Source organism: Nanorana parkeri, unplaced genomic scaffold (genome assembly GCF_000935625.1).
Source record: "Nanorana parkeri isolate BGI_ZX_2015 unplaced genomic scaffold, ASM93562v1 scaffold566, whole genome shotgun sequence".
Taxonomy (NCBI): Eukaryota; Metazoa; Chordata; class Amphibia; order Anura; family Dicroglossidae; genus Nanorana; species Nanorana parkeri.
In genome coordinates this window covers 199,984-218,990 of record NW_017306834.1, presented here as the reverse complement: position 1 = coordinate 218,990, position 19,007 = coordinate 199,984, and the positions used below count along the sequence as shown (strand labels likewise).

General features: G+C 48.5%; 1 protein-coding gene across 2 annotated transcripts; it reads right to left on the bottom strand.

The window, feature by feature from the left end:
* Positions 1–306: 306 nt before the first annotated feature.
* On the bottom strand, positions 307–18,819 carry WDYHV1 (WDYHV motif containing 1). Of its 2 annotated transcripts, XM_018562219.1 has the most exons (6): positions 18,635–18,819; positions 17,172–17,271; positions 16,260–16,310; positions 14,055–14,203; positions 5,670–5,794; positions 307–710 (listed from the first exon to the last, which is right to left on the bottom strand). In XM_018562219.1, the coding sequence occupies exons 1-6, from the start codon at positions 18,760–18,762 to the stop codon at positions 604–606; spliced, it is 660 nt and encodes a 219-aa protein (XP_018417721.1). In that variant the 5' UTR covers positions 18,763–18,819; the 3' UTR covers positions 307–603. The 2 variants fall into 2 exon arrangements, with proteins under 2 accessions (XP_018417721.1, XP_018417724.1); XM_018562222.1 differs by lacking the exons at positions 16,260–16,310; positions 17,172–17,271; positions 18,635–18,819 and adding an exon at positions 14,249–14,278.
* Positions 18,820–19,007: the final 188 nt, after the last annotated feature.

Here is a 19,007-nt window from a genome sequence, read left to right as displayed (position 1 = left end):
TTGATTGCAGGGCCCAGGAGGGAGCAGGGGGTTGGTTGCAGGGGGCAGGAGGGAGCAGAGGGTGGGTCGCAGGGGACAGGAGGGAGCAGGGGGTTGATTGCAGGGCCCAGGAGGGAGCAGGGGGTTGGTTGCAGGGGACAGGAGTGAGCAGAGATGGGCTTAATGGGCAGAGAAAATTACACAGTCAAGGTTGTTGTCTCCCAGCACAATAACAATTCTCTTCTTTGGGCCTTCACATGTACAAGTAAAAGAACTCCAGCTTTAGACATTTATTCAACTCCCCGTTCAATCAGATTCAAACACTGAATTTCTTAGGCATTATATATTTTAATTACAGGCCTATAATATTGGCAATGGTTGTTTCCTCTTTAAAATTAACAAAGTCTTGCTGGTGATTGAAAAATAAAACCGGTTCCTCAAATAGTCACATGGCAGGTGAGTCCTCCATCACATTGTCCAAGCTTCCTGGGCACCGGAGAGCTGAATGAAGCCGAGAAGTGGAACACGGACAATGGGTGGAATGAATTATGCACAGTGGAAACTTGCAGTGAACAATAGCTGGTTTCTCTGCATTGTCCTCATGAATGAGCAGACTGGAACACATCATACGGGGGTGCCGAAGTGCTCTGTAAACTCTCCCAGTGTGTACACTTTGCCGTAGCCCACAGCGGGATCCATACTGATGAACTCATCCAGGTTCATTGAAGATTCTGAAACCATCAAAGCAACAAAATCAAACTTGGGTGCTCTTGCTGTTTCTAAAGATTAACCCTTTCACTGCCAGAGCTGTTTTTGCAATTTTTTTTTTGTGTGTACGCTTGTTAAAATCCACATTTTAGGCCTAAAGATCACTTTAGGCCTAAAATGAGAACTAAGGGGTCAGGGCTTTCCCCCATAGTTCTCCAAAGGGTCACGGGAGAACACAAACTAGCATCCTCCCCTGACCCAAAGCTCAGTATACCGCGAGCTACAGCTCGCGGTATACTGAGACGCCGCAGCCGAGACGGATCCCGACATTACTGTCTGGATCCGCCCAGCTGCGTGATTGACAGCTGGATCTGCTTATCTAGAGGCAGAGCCAGCTGTACCCGCCCCCTCCCCCGTCCGTTCCACCAGTCAGCGCTGGAGGATCCGACAGGGGAGGGGTGGGGGGGGGATCCCTGCAGGGAGCCGTGAGTGACAGTCACGGCTCTCTGCAGGGATAGATCGAGAAGTGAGCGAGTGACGGTATATGTTCGCTCACTTCCCGATCGACTGAGCCGACCTGTGACAGTTTCATTGTAATAGGTCGGCTCAGATTATGAGGCTGAGTGAAAATCACTCGCCTCATAATTCACTTTTAACTTAAGGTAGAACTGAAACCAGTTAGAGTGAGGAAGGGTTATCCCCCTCCCCGAGTCCCATTGGTGAGATTTCCCTTCACTTCCTATCTGATGGCCACAGCAGGAAGTGAGAGAAAATCCGTCCAAAGTGAGGAAAATCCCTGGTGGTCACCCAGTGTGCCCATTATAAGATTTCCTATCTATTTCTGTTCTGATGACACAACTCAAAGTTTGGCATTTTCTTTCATTTTCAGTAATAATGATCATCAGGAAAAATAGAGAGGGTGAATCTCCCTAAACCGGGGACACCGACAGCAATAAAACCTGACATGTTCTAATCCCTCTCCACTCCATCCAAAACTAAAACGTTTCAGTTGAACTTTTACTTTATTGCCATCACAAACGGGCTAACAAGCCCCCTATGTGATAGCACTGGGCAGGTGATAGGTTCTCTTTAGGGCATGTTCACACCATGTCCGGATCATGTCCAGACCAGAACAGTTTGTTCCCGGACCAAAAAAGCATCCTAATGTATCCCTATGGTATTTCTGGGCTCTGTTTACACCAGTGCAATCCGCTCCAGACGGGAAAAAAAAACTGCGTCTCATTTTCTCTGGTCTAGATTAAACTGGAACGCATGCAAACACACTGGACCGCACCTGAAAGCTCATTTTAAACGGGAAAAACCCCCCACACTCCGCAACGCAGTAAAAACGCAGCAAAACGCAATGCATCGCGTTCCAGATCTGGTCCGGAAAATGGTGTGAGCCTGGCCTTAATAAGACTTCATTGTAGGGCAGGGAACTGTAAGAGTGAAGGTCTTCTTACCTGGAGTCAGGGGCGTCCTGAGGCCAGGGGTCACCCGGTCTCCAGACCGGGTGACACCCCGCCGTGTCGTCATCGCGCATGTGCGGCCATCTGATTGATGCCTGCCGGTGGCCATCTTGGTGATGGACGCCGGCAGAGAGAGCAGGGGACGATCACCCGGTAGGATGAGGTATGCCGCCGGGTCCCCTCCTCTTTCCTGACACTGTCGGGCTCTCGGTCCATGACCAAGTGCCCAACTTTTTAGAGGGGGTGACACCAAAATGACTGTCAGTCATTTTGGTGTCACCCGGATGCGGGCCGCACCCCCCTTGTGACGCCACTGCCTGGAGTTACACTTTAGCGTATTCAATATTCTGCAAAATCAATTTTACCAACCAGGCACCGTTGTGTACAGTGCGACGCAATACAACTCACATATGGGTTAAATCTTTTAAACCGGCTGCTCTAAGATGCTCGTGTTTTGTGGTGTGCTGCCCTTTAAAATAAAAGGCACCTCAAAGCACCGCATTACGCAACGCATTCATCTAAATGTGCTCTTATATTTTTAAAGCAGCGATTCTGGCTCTCGAACATGTTTGGCTTTGTAATATCACACTGATGGTGGTAGATGTAAGAGTAGTCCTGCGCTGAACGAGCCTGTAACAAGGTAACATCTGCGTATTGATCGATCTGGTGTTTGTGTTGTAACTTGTAAACATTTCCGATCAGGTTTATATAAAACCGTCACATCTGTCAAAGCTTCATCCAATGCAGATCTACGCGAGCCAGACACATTCTGGAGCGCTGCGTGTGAAATCGCTCTTTCAGACCGCTGAGGATTCTTGGCAAGACTTCTGTTATTCAGGACAACAAAAGGAGATGAATTTTACTCAAAGCTTTCCTTTTCCTTCTAGAAGGTTAAAAAAGAACTCTGGACACATTGGAATCAGTGTATTAAATGGCCGTACATTCACCTTCCTGGAGCGATTGGTGCCCACAGTCTGGGGCCGCTGCCTTATGTCACAGAGCGGTTAAGCTGGCCATACACGGATTTAATTTTGCCCGTTTGCTGCTGACACTGCCAAAAATTATCCCACTGGTACCACCGGGCTCAACAAAATTCGATTTTCAAACTGACTTTTGTTAAAAGGAGCCAGGTGGGAACTTTTCAGTCAATCAGCTGCAGTCATGCTACCACCGCACTGCAAGGGTTAAATGCTTATTTTGGTCTAGGTGCAAAAAAAAAATAAAGTTATACTCACCTGAACCTCAGAGTTGGCTGGCTATTACAGCACTCTCTTTCCTTCTCTGCGGCAGCAATGGTGTCTCCCTCAACGTCCTATACACTGTGTACACACACAAGGGATGACTCGGGGACCATAGGCCGCTGCAGAGGAAGGGGAGTCACGCTTGAAGGAGCAGTCTCAGGCTAGGCTCAAACTAGGCGACTCCTGACCGTGCGGTTTTGTGCACGATTGCCACGCGGTCAGGAGTCGCCAAGGTGCAAATCGATCGCGTTGTGGGTGCCCTTATTTTTGAATGGCACCCCAGTCGTGCCAGGCGGATCGTGCTGTTTCCCGCCGCGATTCCGCCCGTGCAAGTGAACGCTAAAAAAGCTGCGCCTCGTGTGTTACAAAAAAAGGTACCTGTACCCTTTTGTAGCGATTACAGCGCGGATGTCACCACATTGAAATCAATGGGGCCGCGAGGCAATCGCTGTGTGCATTGCGCGTGTCCCCGGTGTTGTGCAGTGTAGTGCAGGTGTGAACCTAGCCTAAGAGCAAGTCGGCTCCGAGGATCAGGTGAGTATAACTTTTATTTTTGCACCTAGAACAAAACAAGGACTTGACCCACTTAGCCCCGCTGCAAGGGTTAAGAAAACATTTCCCTGGAGTTCTTCTTTAGGAAATGCGTGACTTATGTTACCTAGTGCTGACCCAAGCAGGCAAAGCAACAGGTCCACTTTAATGCCAGCCAACCACCTCAACCCCCCATCTGTGTATAATCTTCTCTTCACTCTTCCACCACCCACAGTGAAAAGAAATACCCAGCACAAGCAGGTACGGGGCATATATGACTCTCTCCCCTACTAGGGCCCCAGATTGCCCACCCCTGGACTAGAGGACTAGAGGGACATGGAAGCTTATGCCGAAATTTTTCTCTTCTCTACTTTGGGAAAATAAAGCACCATTGCCGCAAAGGGAAGACAAGTACTGTATAAGCAGTGTGGGCAGAGAATACAAGCAAACATGCAATGTTGTCAAGTAAACACTGCAGCTGTCCTAAACAAGAGCTTTCACTAAGCCCCCGGGAGCCACTGGCACATGCTGGCAGGAGTGTACTTCCTAAGTCTCCGTTCACACCTAGGCGCTTTGTCACTCAAAGGTAAAACGCTCAAGACAAGCAATCCCATTCATTCCTATGGCCCCGTCACACCGGAGTGTTTTGTCACAAGCAGAAAAACGCCTGTCCCTGGAAAAAGTACATGAGCTACTTTTTGGCAGATGACAGCGTTTTTATGATCTCATAGACTTCAATGAGAAGCTTTGTGAGACAAAACGCTCAGGTGTGACCAGGGGCCATAGAAATTATTATTATACAGGATTTATATAGCGCCAACAGTTTGCGAAGCGCTTTACAATATAGGGAAGACATTACAATCACAATTCAAGACAAGATGGTAAGGAGGGCCCTGCCCCTGAGGGCTTACAATCTATAAGGGAGAGGCCAGTGATACATGAGGAGGTAGCTGTGTGGGGATGAATTGTTTGAGAATGTGATGGTTGAGTAGAAACTAATGTGATTTCTTCTCTCGAGCGTTTTGTCGCGCTTAGCTTTCAGTGACAAAACGTCTAGGTGTGAATGGAGCGTAAGCCCTCATTCACACTAGAAAAGGCCGGCACGTACAGATCCATGCTGCGTGCACGGCCGTATCGGGTAGCTCCCGGGAAGGGCAGGTGCTGTGTGTGATTAGTACGCAGCCCTCGTCCTTATATGAGACTACGCGGCCGTACGCCGCCCTATGCTCACGCCAAGTGCTGGTCTCTACGGGTGCGTGTTTCCTGGCTCAAACGCAGAGAGGATCCATATACATTGATACATTGTCAAATTGTCAATTATCAAGTAGGCCTACTACAAAGTCCATAAAAATAAAAATGAAGAAAGCCAGCAATGCGAGTCATGAGAATGTACATCATATACATCATCGCTGCACCTCTACATTACCACAATAAATGCTGATCACTTACAGAAGAGGATATGGGCTTTAAGTCTGGCATTCCGCTAGAGACAGAACACACCTAATTGTTAGTTTTGTACGTGGTCTCTAGTCCTCCTCAGCCTTTCATAGTTAATCAGGTCTGAATCAGGGAAAAACCATCTAATAATGCAGCAAGTGACCTGCTGTGTATGGTGAACATTAGCCAGCGTCATGTAATGGAGGATACAGATACAAAGTGACACGTTCTGGCCTATGCATTAGCCATTTTCCCAGACAAAGAGTTCTGTGCTCAACATTGTCAGACATACACCAGAACTGACCTGCAGTGCGGATACAAGGATAAGGAGGAGGAGGCTTCTTCCACTTATTACCCGCGTCTTTCATATGAGAACGGTCAGAAGCAAACGTCCGGAGAAACTCATCTGCTTGTATTAACCTGAGCTTTCTAGAATAAAACAAAATGTGAATTTATTAGGTGAATATCATAATGCAAAGTTGCAGATTCTGTAAAAGCCCCAAAAATATGCAAATGACTGTAACTTTAGGAGTATATCATGTGAAGTATATCATCAGGAGTATTTCATGTGAAGTATATCATCAGGAATATATCATGTGAAGTATATCATCATGTGAAGTATATCATCAGGAGTATATCATGTGAAGTATATCATCAGGAGTATATCATGTGAAGTATATCATCAGGAGTATATCATGTGAAGTATATCATCAGGAGTATATCATGTGAAGTATATCATCAGGAGTATATCATGTGAACCTGCACTTCATTTTAAAAGAGAAACAAAGCGAAATCTTTCAAGTGTGAAAAAGAAAGATTCTATAGATTTCTGTGCGCAATGGAGCAGATGTCCCAAAGCTCAACTATACCTTCCTTTAAGGCATACCCCCTCTTCCCTGAGTGTGGCCCACATAGAGAAATACCTTCATTCTTAAAAGGAGAACTATGAGGTGAGTGCTTTTCACTCACCTCATAGTTCTAGCCGACCTGTGACAATGAGACTGTCACAGGTCGGCTCAGTAGATCGGGAGGTGAGCGAACACATAGCAGTGTTCGCTCACTTCTCGATCCTGTCACGGCTCTCTGCCGTGACAGGGGAGGTGCTGGATTCCCCCCTCCGATCCGCCAGCGCTGACTGGCGGAACGGACGGGGGCGGGTACAGCTTGCTCTGCCTCTAGATGGGCAGAGCCAGTTGTCAGTCACGCAGCTGGGCGGATCCAGACATAATTGTCGGGATCCGCTTCAGCTGCGGCGTCTCAGTATACCACGAGCTACAGCTCACAGTATACTGAGCCTAGGGTGACGGGAGGACACTAGTTTGTGTCCTCTCGTAACCCTAAGGAGAACTATGGGGAAAAGCCTTAACCCCATAGTTCTCCTTTAAACCAGCCATGCTGTGTGCCAGCCGGTCCAGAGCCACATAGACTGGCTTCAGAAAGCATCACAGCAGGTCATCTTCATCCTGCACATGTCCCTATTCATTCCTATGAAGAAAGCTGTACTTAGCAGGACCGCTGTGTGTGCTGCCATGAGTACAACTCCCAATAGGAATGAATGGGGTTGAGATACACATGCACAAGATTTAAGAGAACCAGCAAGGACAGCCCCAGGTAGTGCCACACAGTGAAGATCACTGGATCTTAAAGTGACACTAAACTCAGGAGTTAAACCTTAAAAATACATTCAAGTACCTTAACTATTAATAAAAATGTATCTTATTTATGTATCACTCGGCTGTAGATCCTCAAATCATCTCTGAATTGGTGCTGACACTGTCCTTCCTTCTGGAGGGGGGCTACTTTGTTCCCCATGTTCCTGTGTGTGTTGTAAAGTAGTCATCGCTCCATGCTCACTCCTGTGGTGGACTACAATCTCAATACAAATGAGCAAACTCAACGTGAGATGATGGACCACAAATTAGTAAACAATACGTCCAAGTTTAGATTGCTAATTAAAATTGTAGTCCATCACGTATGTAGTCCAATGTATTTAAGATTTAACTCCTGAGAGTTTAGCGTCACTTTCAGCTTGATCCATTTAGGAATTCAGCTGAATTAATAAAACGAACAACAGGCTCATGCTCAAATGCCAGACAAGAGTGACATCTACTGGATACACTAAGAACTGCACACTATGCAAAAGTCAGGCCAAGTATAATCTAACGCATAGCGAAAAGGTAGCTTAGCTATAGATTTTTGAAGTGTGCATCTTCAAACACGAACACCACATTAACTCATTTTTTATCTTTCAAACAATTAAGACCTACAAAGAGCCGAATCATCATTAATAATGAAATGCCCAAGTCAGAATTCTCACAGCACATTTCACAAACTCATTGAGCATAAGGCCTAAGTCAGAGTTTCATTTTGCCATTGTGCAAAGAAGCCTCTTCCTGGTCCTTCCCCACCGACATCATCCCACCTCCAGCACACAGATTTGTCTTTTCCCTATAATATCCCATCCCCAGCACACACACATTGTTCTCCCCCTGTATCCTCCTCCAGCACACACACATTGTTCTCCCCCTGTATCCTCCTCCAGCACACACACATTGTTCTCCCCCTGTATCCTCCTCCAGCACACACACATTGTTCTCCCCTATACCTTCCTCCAGCACACACATTTTTCTCCCCCTGTATCCCTCCTCCAGCACACACACACACATTTGTCTCCCCCTGTATCCTCCTCCAGCACACACACATTGTTCTCCCCCTGTATCCTCCTCCAGCACACACACATAGGTCTTCCCCTGTATCCTCCTCCAGCACACACACATAGGTCTTCCCCTGTATCCTCCTCCAGCACACACACATAGGTCTTCCCCTGTATCCTCCTCCAGCACACACACATAGGTCTTCCCCTGTATCCTCCTCCAGCACACACACATAGGTCTTCCCCTGTATCCTCCTCCAGCACACACACATAGGTCTTCCCCTGTATCCTCCTCCAGCACACACACATAGGTCTTCCCCTGTATCCTCCTCCAGCACACACACATAGGTCTTCCCCTGTATCCTCCTCCAGCACACACACATAGGTCTTCCCCTGTATCCTCCTCCAGCACACACACATAGGTCTTCCCCTGTATCCTCCTCCAGCACACACACATAGGTCTTCCCCTGTATCCTCCTCCAGCACACACACATAGGTCTTCCCCTGTATCCTCCTCCAGCACACACACATAGGTCTTCCCCTGTATCCTCCTCCAGCACACACACATAGGTCTTCCCCTGTATCCTCCTCCAGCACACACACATAGGTCTTCCCCTGTATCCTCCTCCAGCACACACACATAGGTCTTCCCCTGTATCCTCCTCCAGCACACACACATAGGTCTTCCCCTGTATCCTCCTCCAGCACACACACATAGGTCTTCCCCTGTATCCTCCTCCAGCACACACACATAGGTCTTCCCCTGTATCCTCCTCCAGCACACACACATAGGTCTTCCCCTGTATCCTCCTCCAGCACACACACATAGGTCTTCCCCTGTATCCTCCTCCAGCACACACACATAGGTCTTCCCCTGTATCCTCCTCCAGCACACACACATAGGTCTTCCCCTGTATCCTCCTCCAGCACACACACATAGGTCTTCCCCTGTATCCTCCTCCAGCACACACACATAGGTCTTCCCCTGTATCCTCCTCCAGCACACACACATAGGTCTTCCCCTGTATCCTCCTCCAGCACACACACATAGGTCTTCCCCTGTATCCTCCTCCAGCACACACACATAGGTCTTCCCCTGTATCCTCCTCCAGCACACACACATAGGTCTTCCCCTGTATCCTCCTCCAGCACACACACATAGGTCTTCCCCTGTATCCTCCTCCAGCACACACACATAGGTCTTCCCCTGTATCCTCCTCCAGCACACACACATAGGTCTTCCCCTGTATCCTCCTCCAGCACACACACATAGGTCTTCCCCTGTATCCTCCTCCAGCACACACACATAGGTCTTCCCCTGTATCCTCCTCCAGCACACACACATAGGTCTTCCCCTGTATCCTCCTCCAGCACACACACATAGGTCTTCCCCTGTATCCTCCTCCAGCACACACACATAGGTCTTCCCCTGTATCCTCCTCCAGCACACACACATAGGTCTTCCCCTGTATCCTCCTCCAGCACACACACATAGGTCTTCCCCTGTATCCTCCTCCAGCACACACACATAGGTCTTCCCCTGTATCCTCCTCCAGCACACACACATAGGTCTTCCCCTGTATCCTCCTCCAGCACACACACATAGGTCTTCCCCTGTATCCTCCTCCAGCACACACACATAGGTCTTCCCCTGTATCCTCCTCCAGCACACACACATAGGTCTTCCCCTGTATCCTCCTCCAGCACACACACATAGGTCTTCCCCTGTATCCTCCTCCAGCACACACACATAGGTCTTCCCCTGTATCCTCCTCCAGCACACACACATAGGTCTTCCCCTGTATCCTCCTCCAGCACACACACATAGGTCTTCCCCTGTATCCTCCTCCAGCACACACACATAGGTCTTCCCCTGTATCCTCCTCCAGCACACACACATAGGTCTTCCCCTGTATCCTCCTCCAGCACACACACATAGGTCTTCCCCTGTATCCTCCTCCAGCACACACACATAGGTCTTCCCCTGTATCCTCCTCCAGCACACACACATAGGTCTTCCCCTGTATCCTCCTCCAGCACACACACATAGGTCTTCCCCTGTATCCTCCTCCAGCACACACACATAGGTCTTCCCCTGTATCCTCCTCCAGCACACACACATAGGTCTTCCCCTGTATCCTCCTCCAGCACACACACATAGGTCTTCCCCTGTATCCTCCTCCAGCACACACACATAGGTCTTCCCCTGTATCCTCCTCCAGCACACACACATAGGTCTTCCCCTGTATCCTCCTCCAGCACACACACATAGGTCTTCCCCTGTATCCTCCTCCAGCACACACACATAGGTCTTCCCCTGTATCCTCCTCCAGCACACACACATAGGTCTTCCCCTGTATCCTCCTCCAGCACACACACATAGGTCTTCCCCTGTATCCTCCTCCAGCACACACACATAGGTCTTCCCCTGTATCCTCCTCCAGCACACACACATAGGTCTTCCCCTGTATCCTCCTCCAGCACACACACATAGGTCTTCCCCTGTATCCTCCTCCAGCACACACACATAGGTCTTCCCCTGTATCCTCCTCCAGCACACACACATAGGTCTTCCCCTGTATCCTCCTCCAGCACACACACATAGGTCTTCCCCTGTATCCTCCTCCAGCACACACACATAGGTCTTCCCCTGTATCCTCCTCCAGCACACACACATAGGTCTTCCCCTGTATCCTCCTCCAGCACACACACATAGGTCTTCCCCTGTATCCTCCTCCAGCACACACACATAGGTCTTCCCCTGTATCCTCCTCCAGCACACACACATAGGTCTTCCCCTGTATCCTCCTCCAGCACACACACATAGGTCTTCCCCTGTATCCTCCTCCAGCACACACACATAGGTCTTCCCCTGTATCCTCCTCCAGCACACACACATAGGTCTTCCCCTGTATCCTCCTCCAGCACACACACATAGGTCTTCCCCTGTATCCTCCTCCAGCACACACACATAGGTCTTCCCCTGTATCCTCCTCCAGCACACACACATAGGTCTTCCCCTGTATCCTCCTCCAGCACACACACATAGGTCTTCCCCTGTATCCTCCTCCAGCACACACACATAGGTCTTCCCCTGTATCCTCCTCCAGCACACACACATAGGTCTTCCCCTGTATCCTCCTCCAGCACACACACATAGGTCTTCCCCTGTATCCTCCTCCAGCACACACACATAGGTCTTCCCCTGTATCCTCCTCCAGCACACACACATAGGTCTTCCCCTGTATCCTCCTCCAGCACACACACATAGGTCTTCCCCTGTATCCTCCTCCAGCACACACACATAGGTCTTCCCCTGTATCCTCCTCCAGCACACACACATAGGTCTTCCCCTGTATCCTCCTCCAGCACACACACATAGGTCTTCCCCTGTATCCTCCTCCAGCACACACACATAGGTCTTCCCCTGTATCCTCCTCCAGCACACACACATAGGTCTTCCCCTGTATCCTCCTCCAGCACACACACATAGGTCTTCCCCTGTATCCTCCTCCAGCACACACACATAGGTCTTCCCCTGTATCCTCCTCCAGCACACACACATAGGTCTTCCCCTGTATCCTCCTCCAGCACACACACATAGGTCTTCCCCTGTATCCTCCTCCAGCACACACACATAGGTCTTCCCCTGTATCCTCCTCCAGCACACACACATAGGTCTTCCCCTGTATCCTCCTCCAGCACACACACATAGGTCTTCCCCTGTATCCTCCTCCAGCACACACACATAGGTCTTCCCCTGTATCCTCCTCCAGCACACACACATAGGTCTTCCCCTGTATCCTCCTCCAGCACACACACATAGGTCTTCCCCTGTATCCTCCTCCAGCACACACACATTGGCCTATCCCCTGTATCCTCCTCCAGCACCCACACATTGGCCTATCCTCTGTATCCCACCCCCAAGGAGCGCCCACACACAGTCTCTGTCCTGAATCCTCCTCCAGCACACACACATTGGTAATTTCCTTGCATCTTCCTCCAGCACACAGACACATTGATCTTTTTCCTGAATCCCTTCTGCTTCTGCAAACACACATACCCTGTATCATCCTCCAGCACACACACACTGTTCTCCCCCTCTATGCTCCTCCAGCACACACACATTGGCCTATCCCCTGTATCCCACCCCCAGCATTTGCGTGCAGGCACACACACACTGGTCTCTCCCCTGAATCCTCTTTCAGCATACACACACACACCTGTATTTTCCCTGTACCCCTCCTTTAGCATACAGACATTGGTCTTTCACCTGTATCCATTCTACAAAACACACACATCTATACCTTGTATCCTTCTCCAGTACACACTAGGGCTGCAACAACTAATCGACATAATCGATTATAATCGATTATTGAAAAAGTTGTCAACTTTTTCAATAATCGATTAATCGGCTTCCGATCAGTTGGCCCTGTACACAGCTCCACACACGCTGCGCGCTGCACCTCCTCCCCACCTCACACTCGTCGCTGCCAGGCCCGCATCCACGCTCTTCACGCCGCACCTCCTCCCCGCCGCACACTCACCGCCCACCCACATCCACGATCGGCACAGGGACGCGGGGAGATGTAGTAAGGAGGATCAGGTGTGGGGGGATGACAGCCGCTGATAGACAGGTCCGATCTCAGAAGCAAGTTGCTGGAAGACTGCTCAGTTAAGCCTGCACTTTGCCACACATGGTGCTCTATAATGTATTGCTGGGATTTGTATTCCTCTATAGCTGATGGTACATTGTGCTGTATATTATACAGAGCAATGTACCATCAGCTATAGAGGAATACAAATCCCAGCAATACATTATACACTGTATGTATAATGTATTGCTGGGATTTGTTGTATTCCTCTATAGCTGGTGATATTCTGCATTGCGCTGTATAGAGGACTACAAATCCCAGCAATAATACATTATACAGCGCAATGCAGAATACCACCAGCTATAATGTACTATTGCTGGGATTTGTTGTAGTCCTCTATAGCTGGTGGTATTCTGCATTGTGCTATATAATGTACTATTGCTGGTATTTGTAGTCCTCTATAGTCGGTGCCATTCTGCATTCATTGCTTTATAATTTTACACTTTCCTTTTCACTATATTGCACACAACACTATTTTTTTTCTTTTTTACTTCCACCGCTCCAAGCTTGCTCCTGTGATGGAGTGCAATCTCAATACAAACTAGTAGTCCATCACTGGAGCCATTTTTTAAAATTTGTTTTATTGTTTATCCAATTAACCGATTAATCGAACTTAATAATCGGCTAACTAATCGATTTTGAAAATAATCGTTAGCTGCAGCTCTAGTACACACATCAGCAGAGGAGGGACCTGAAGGAGAAAGTTCTCCTTCAGGACCTTCTCTGCTGATTGACAGCAGGCAGTGGGCAGGTGAAAAAGCCAGCTTGCTAATGGCTATTTCAAACTGCAATAGAAAACATTATTGAAGTCTTGCCGCCGGCTTTCTACCGCCGGCAGTTGAATTGAACAGATGCAGTGGGGGAAGTTGCAGAGTCACGGCAGCGTTGGCTGACAGCCTGTCCCTCCTCCCTGCTAGGCGCTGGCTGCAGCGGTCCCTGTCCCCTTCAATTCCCATTGCTGTTACAGGCAGAAGAGAGCAGTGGGGATCGGAGGGGATGCAAACTGCACCATGCAGCGGGTTCCCAATAGGGAGGATAGAGCTGCAGAGCGGTGGCGGCAGAGTTAAGGGGAGGTTTGGTGGAGCTCTACTCAACGTTGGGCACCAGTTGCAGGGGTGTGTCCCCTCCAATCCCCGCTGCTCCCACACGAAGATGAAACGCCAGCTCCCAGTGCAGAGGAGAGAACTAGGTGATCCGCACCAACTAATCGATAATGAGAATCGTTGACAACGATTTTCAATTTCGATTATTATTGATTAATCAGTTAGTTGGTTGCAGCCCTACTATGCGTAGCCAACTTTAGGCTAAAACAGACTATATAACAACAGACTATATAACAACAGTCAGTATATATAGACAAAGATACCTGTGGATGTTTTACCTCTTGAAGTCCTTATGGATATTCTGATCAGATTGGAGAGCTTCCTTAATATATCGCTCACAGGGGCATGGGAATGGCAGCACACTATCTTGGTCATAAATCAGCCGCTGTCCTCCACTGCAGACATGGAGCAAGATAACATGATAATCCTGCAAGCACAACAAGCCCAGGTTGTATTATATGTATGCATATACATGGCTACTGCATAGTTCACAGCTATTCATTTAACGGATCACATCATTCCCTGTCACATCATTCCCTGTCCCTCCTGCAGTCACTCAACCAATAGCAGGAGTTATTTATTTTAAAGCGGGGTGGACAAATTAATACTGAATTTGGGAGCAAGTCTGTCCCCTTCAGGAACCAGCAGGAATTTTTAGGAGCCAACTCTATTGACAACAACTAGAGAAATCCTCAAAAGTTAGGTGCCAGCTGTAATGTTTAAGGAGCAAAGGTGACCTGGTTCCTGGGATTTAACCAACCCTGTTTTAAAGAACACCAATAAGCACTATGTGTATCTATAATGATAGCACAGTAGAAAGCAGGAATCACCAGCACTCAGTAGATAGTGTTCAGATAATAAACGTCCATTTAATCGGACCAATTAATCGGACCGTTATGTGTGACGATTGGTCCGATTAATTGGACGTTTATTATCTGAACACTATCTACTGAGTGCTGGTGATTCCTACTTTCTACCAATCGTCACACAACGTATTACGTTATGTGTGACGATTGGTCCGATTAATTGGACGTTTATTATCTGAACACTATCTACTGAGTGCTGGTGATTCCTGCTTTCTACTGTTTGATGTGCACGGCGCCATCTGCGATTATCATTGCGAGCACCACCATTGTGATTTGGGCCGGGGACGCTGTAAGGAATGCAGAGGGACCTACTGCTTTCTATAATGACAGCACAGCACGATGAAGTTGTCATGCAAGAAAAACTATAATGCCATTATAAATCTTAAATAAAATAATACTGTGCTACCATGCCTATAAAGGTTATGTGCATCAGTGGACCTGCATTGTACGTTGGGATGCCAAGGGCCCACCTACATCCTGGGGGCATCAATCAGAAATGAGGAATATGGTAAGTAATTCACCTTATTCATCATCCCCTAGACAAAACAAGCAATTCACCCTTGCAGTGCTGAGGGGGACCCACTGCAAGGGTAACATTGTCTCCCAGTTTGTGCTAATCTCTAAAACCCCAGAAGTATAAACTTACCTTTTCTGCAATCTCTTGCAGCTCTGTTCATCACCAGGAGTTGAAGGAAGCATGTATATTCTATGCCTGGCAGTGATATGCAAAACAACAAAAACAAATGTTGTCCGAGCACAGCCGGATTCGTACAACTGAAGTGTAGAAAGTCACCAGTGCTTCAAATGTATTCATTGTGAAAACATCATGTTACAAGACCCATGCCTATGGTTAGCTGCCTTGCAGGGTCCCTATAGCAAGGCCATATAGTGTCATTCCTTTGGGCAACACACCTGGAAGTTGACGTGGGCTCACTTGATGCCTGGAGTCTGTCCTCTCATCAGAACACCCCACAAGGCGTGATGGGCTGGTGGCCCCCAGGCTACTTTGCACAAGATGTCACCTGTTCAGGACCCTCAGGATTTTCCCATCAAGAAGGTTTCAGGAGCAGATTGGTGACGATGTGGAGACAGGTAGACAGCACTAGCAAGGTAGAACAATAGCTAGCACATTTTACATGGTCGCTGGCAAGAAGGGATGGTGTTTACATACCTTCCACTACCAGTCAGAGACGCTTGGCACTGCACTCTAATAGACATGCAGGGATGCATGCAATCACATGCAACCCCCTCAGCCAAAAGCCCATGAGCTGGATGTGTACGGCCGGCTCAGCTGTTCAGAACAGGCCATGTCCCTTGCTGTACAGAAGTGGATCCTGAAGGTACTGTAGCAGTCACTAAAAAGCTTTGAGAAAGACCCCCTGTGAGGCCCCAAAAATACTGGAATGGATCTTGTGATATGAAGCTTCTCATGTGAAGTGCTGCTGACTTTCCACACTTCAGTTGATTCTTCAACTCAGCCATCCATTGTGTCATATCACGCACCCACCATCTTGATAAGGTCACAGGCTGACGGTAGTGCAGCTCACACGTGGACTATTTGATTTGTAAAACTGACATTATCTGAATTAAAAAAGTAGGACCCAGCATGATACTCACCCATATTACAGGTTCACCATGCCTACCACATTGCTGTTTCCAAATAGGTATCTGCATGTAAGAGAGAGAAAATAAAACCTCCGAGAACTTTATATCACCAACTAGAAATCAGATTATAACACTTGGTGGTTGCAGCGGGATATGACACCTCACTCGCTCACCTGGAATACAAGGGCCACCAAAATAATGAATACAGGATGTAAGCCTCTCAAACTGATAACCATACAAACTGTAAAGCAATCAGCACATTGTGAGGTAGTTCCAATTTAAAAAAAAAATTAAGCAATGGGGCGGAAGCTCGCAGAGTGCAGCGAAATCTGAGTAAGCATTTTCAAACAAGAGAAGGGCCAGTACAACTGTGTACAACAAAAGCTGGAGGTTTAAAGGAGAACTATGAGGTGAGGGATTTTCACTCAACCTCATAGTTTTAGCCGACCTGTGACAATGAAACTGTCACACGTCAGCTCAATAGATCGGGAAGTGAGGGAACACATACCGTCACTCGCTCACTTCTCGATCATCTCCCTGCAGAGAGCCGTGACTGTCACTCACGGCTCCCTGCAGGGATTCCCCCCCTCCCCTGTCCGATCCTCCAGCGCTGACTGGCGGAACTGACGGGGGAGGGTACAGCTTGCTCTGCCTCTAGATAGGCAGAGCCAGCTGTCACTCACGCAGCTGGGTGGATCCAGACAGTAATGTCGGGATTCGTCCCGGCTGCTGCATCTCAGTATAGCGCGAGCTGTAGCTCGCAATATACTGAGCTTTGGGTCACGGGAGGACGCTAGTTTGTGTCCTCCCGTTACCCTTAGGAGAACTATGGGGAAAAGCCCTGACCCCATAGTTCTCCTTTAAGAGTGTAAAGCAGTTGCTATATATCCCAGTGAACTATATCACATGGAATAGATCTCTTACCATTCTCTTTTCATTAGACAGGAACACAGCATAAAATTCTTGCAGAGGTCTTTCACTCTGATCTCGGACGTACTCGCAGAGCTTCCAAACATTTTCTTCACTGTGCATAAAAGGAAAATGAATGTGTTATATTGCAGCGTAGATCTGGAATTCATCTTTAAGCTGATCTGCAGGCAAACACAACCCCCCCCTCCCTAGGGGACTGGAGTAAAGCTGCCCATACACCTTGCAATCATCGCATGAAAATTTTCGTCCGATGATGGTCTTATGATTTTCGTACAGCGGCCCCATCCTGCCCTGACCATCGCACAGTCCAATTAGCAGCTCTTAGAAGAAATCACCTGGACGAACTTAATCGACCGCACAGATTTTTGTTTGCGAATGAGCAGTGTTAATCGTAAGATTTTTGACTTACGGAAACGCCACAAACCTTGCGAAAATCGTACGATCGACCGAACCTGCTGAAAAGTCAATCGATTGTACGGTATTTGCGGTTGTACACTGCCCATCAAATGTACGAAAACGCGATCGCAAACGAGATTCGGCCGATATTCATAAGTTGTATGGGCACCTTACAGCAGATGCCCGATACCTCTAGGCTGCAAGACCCTGACTCCCCGCAGCCTCTTCTGTCCTGGCCTCTGGCAGTCTAAGGAACTCTGACATTCCATAGAACTGCATTAGATGTCAGGACCCAGGGGGACATTCTGGATTGCCCTCTGCTTGATTTGGGATTCTGAAGCAAGTGGAGTAATATTCAAATAAATACATGGATTGAGGAAAAATAAATCAGGACAAGACCCTAGTCAGGTGATCCGTCAATACCATGAGACCGACCTCCCCTCCAGTCATGGAGTTCGCTCTGCGATGAGACACTGGGGGGATGCATTTTATGAATGGGATGTAAAATGACACTGGGGGGTTCCATTTTTATGAATGGGATGTAAAATGCTGGCCAGGGTTTGGAGTAACTTTTTGGTTTTCAGGAAAGGGTGGAATCTGATCTCAGATATAACTAGCCCCCTCTGTGTACGTTTTTACACAATACTGATGTGATACAGAACAGGGTCCCCCTGGCGCACCTGCAGAGCAGGGTCCTACCCGTGCCCCTGCAGAGCACAATCTTACCAGCACCCTTGCAGAGCACGGTTCTACCCGTGCCCTTGCAGAACACGGTGCTACCCGCGCCCCTGCCGAACACGGTGCTACCCGCACCCCTGCAGAACACGGTCCTACCCACGCCACTGCAGAACACGGTCCTACCCACGCCACTGCAGAACACGGTCCTACCCACGCCACTGCAGAACACGGTCCTACCTGCTCCCCCTGCAGAGCACGGTCCTACTCACACCTCCTGTAGAACAGGGTCTTAGTCATGCCCCTGCAGAGCATGGTTCTACCCCTGCAGAACACGGTCCTAGTCTATATTTCTTATAGGTTAACCATCCTGCATGTCCTCTTACCAGTAGCAGCTGGTGTAGCAACAGTCAGTGCGGGGGAGCAGGTCCCCAGGAGGTGTATTTGGGTCTTGGGAGGGAGTCATGACTACACGAGTACATGAGGTACACAGGTCTCCACTGTCACATGTCATCCATGTAAACAGTGACAACTGGTGTTACAGTGAACTCTTTCCTCTGGAAACAAGGAAGTAGAAGGTGTCACATGACACACTTTCTGGTCCAGCAGAGACAAGTTCCCCAACCCACCTCTTCCAAGCCAATCACCGCCCGACCCACAAGAAAACAACTCGCGTATTCTTTGCGTTAGGACACATGCTCCGCCCACTGACGCTCGCAAGTCCTTCTGTTAGACGTGTCATTGCCATGGGGGGCGTGA

Bases quoted from the DNA above. Each gene is read 5' to 3' on its own strand.
- WDYHV1 (XM_018562219.1), bottom strand. From the start codon at position 18,762: ATGACATGTGACAGTGGAGACCTGTGTACCTCATGTACTCGTGTAGTC. The intron at 17,272-18,634 runs GTAAGAGGACAT...TTTTATGCACAG, and splicing joins TGCTACACCAGCTGCTACTG to TGAAGAAAATGTTTGGAAGC. The intron at 711-5,669 runs GTCAGTTCTGGT...TGATGGTTTCAG, and splicing joins TCCTTGTATCCGCACTGCAG to AATCTTCAATGAACCTGGAT.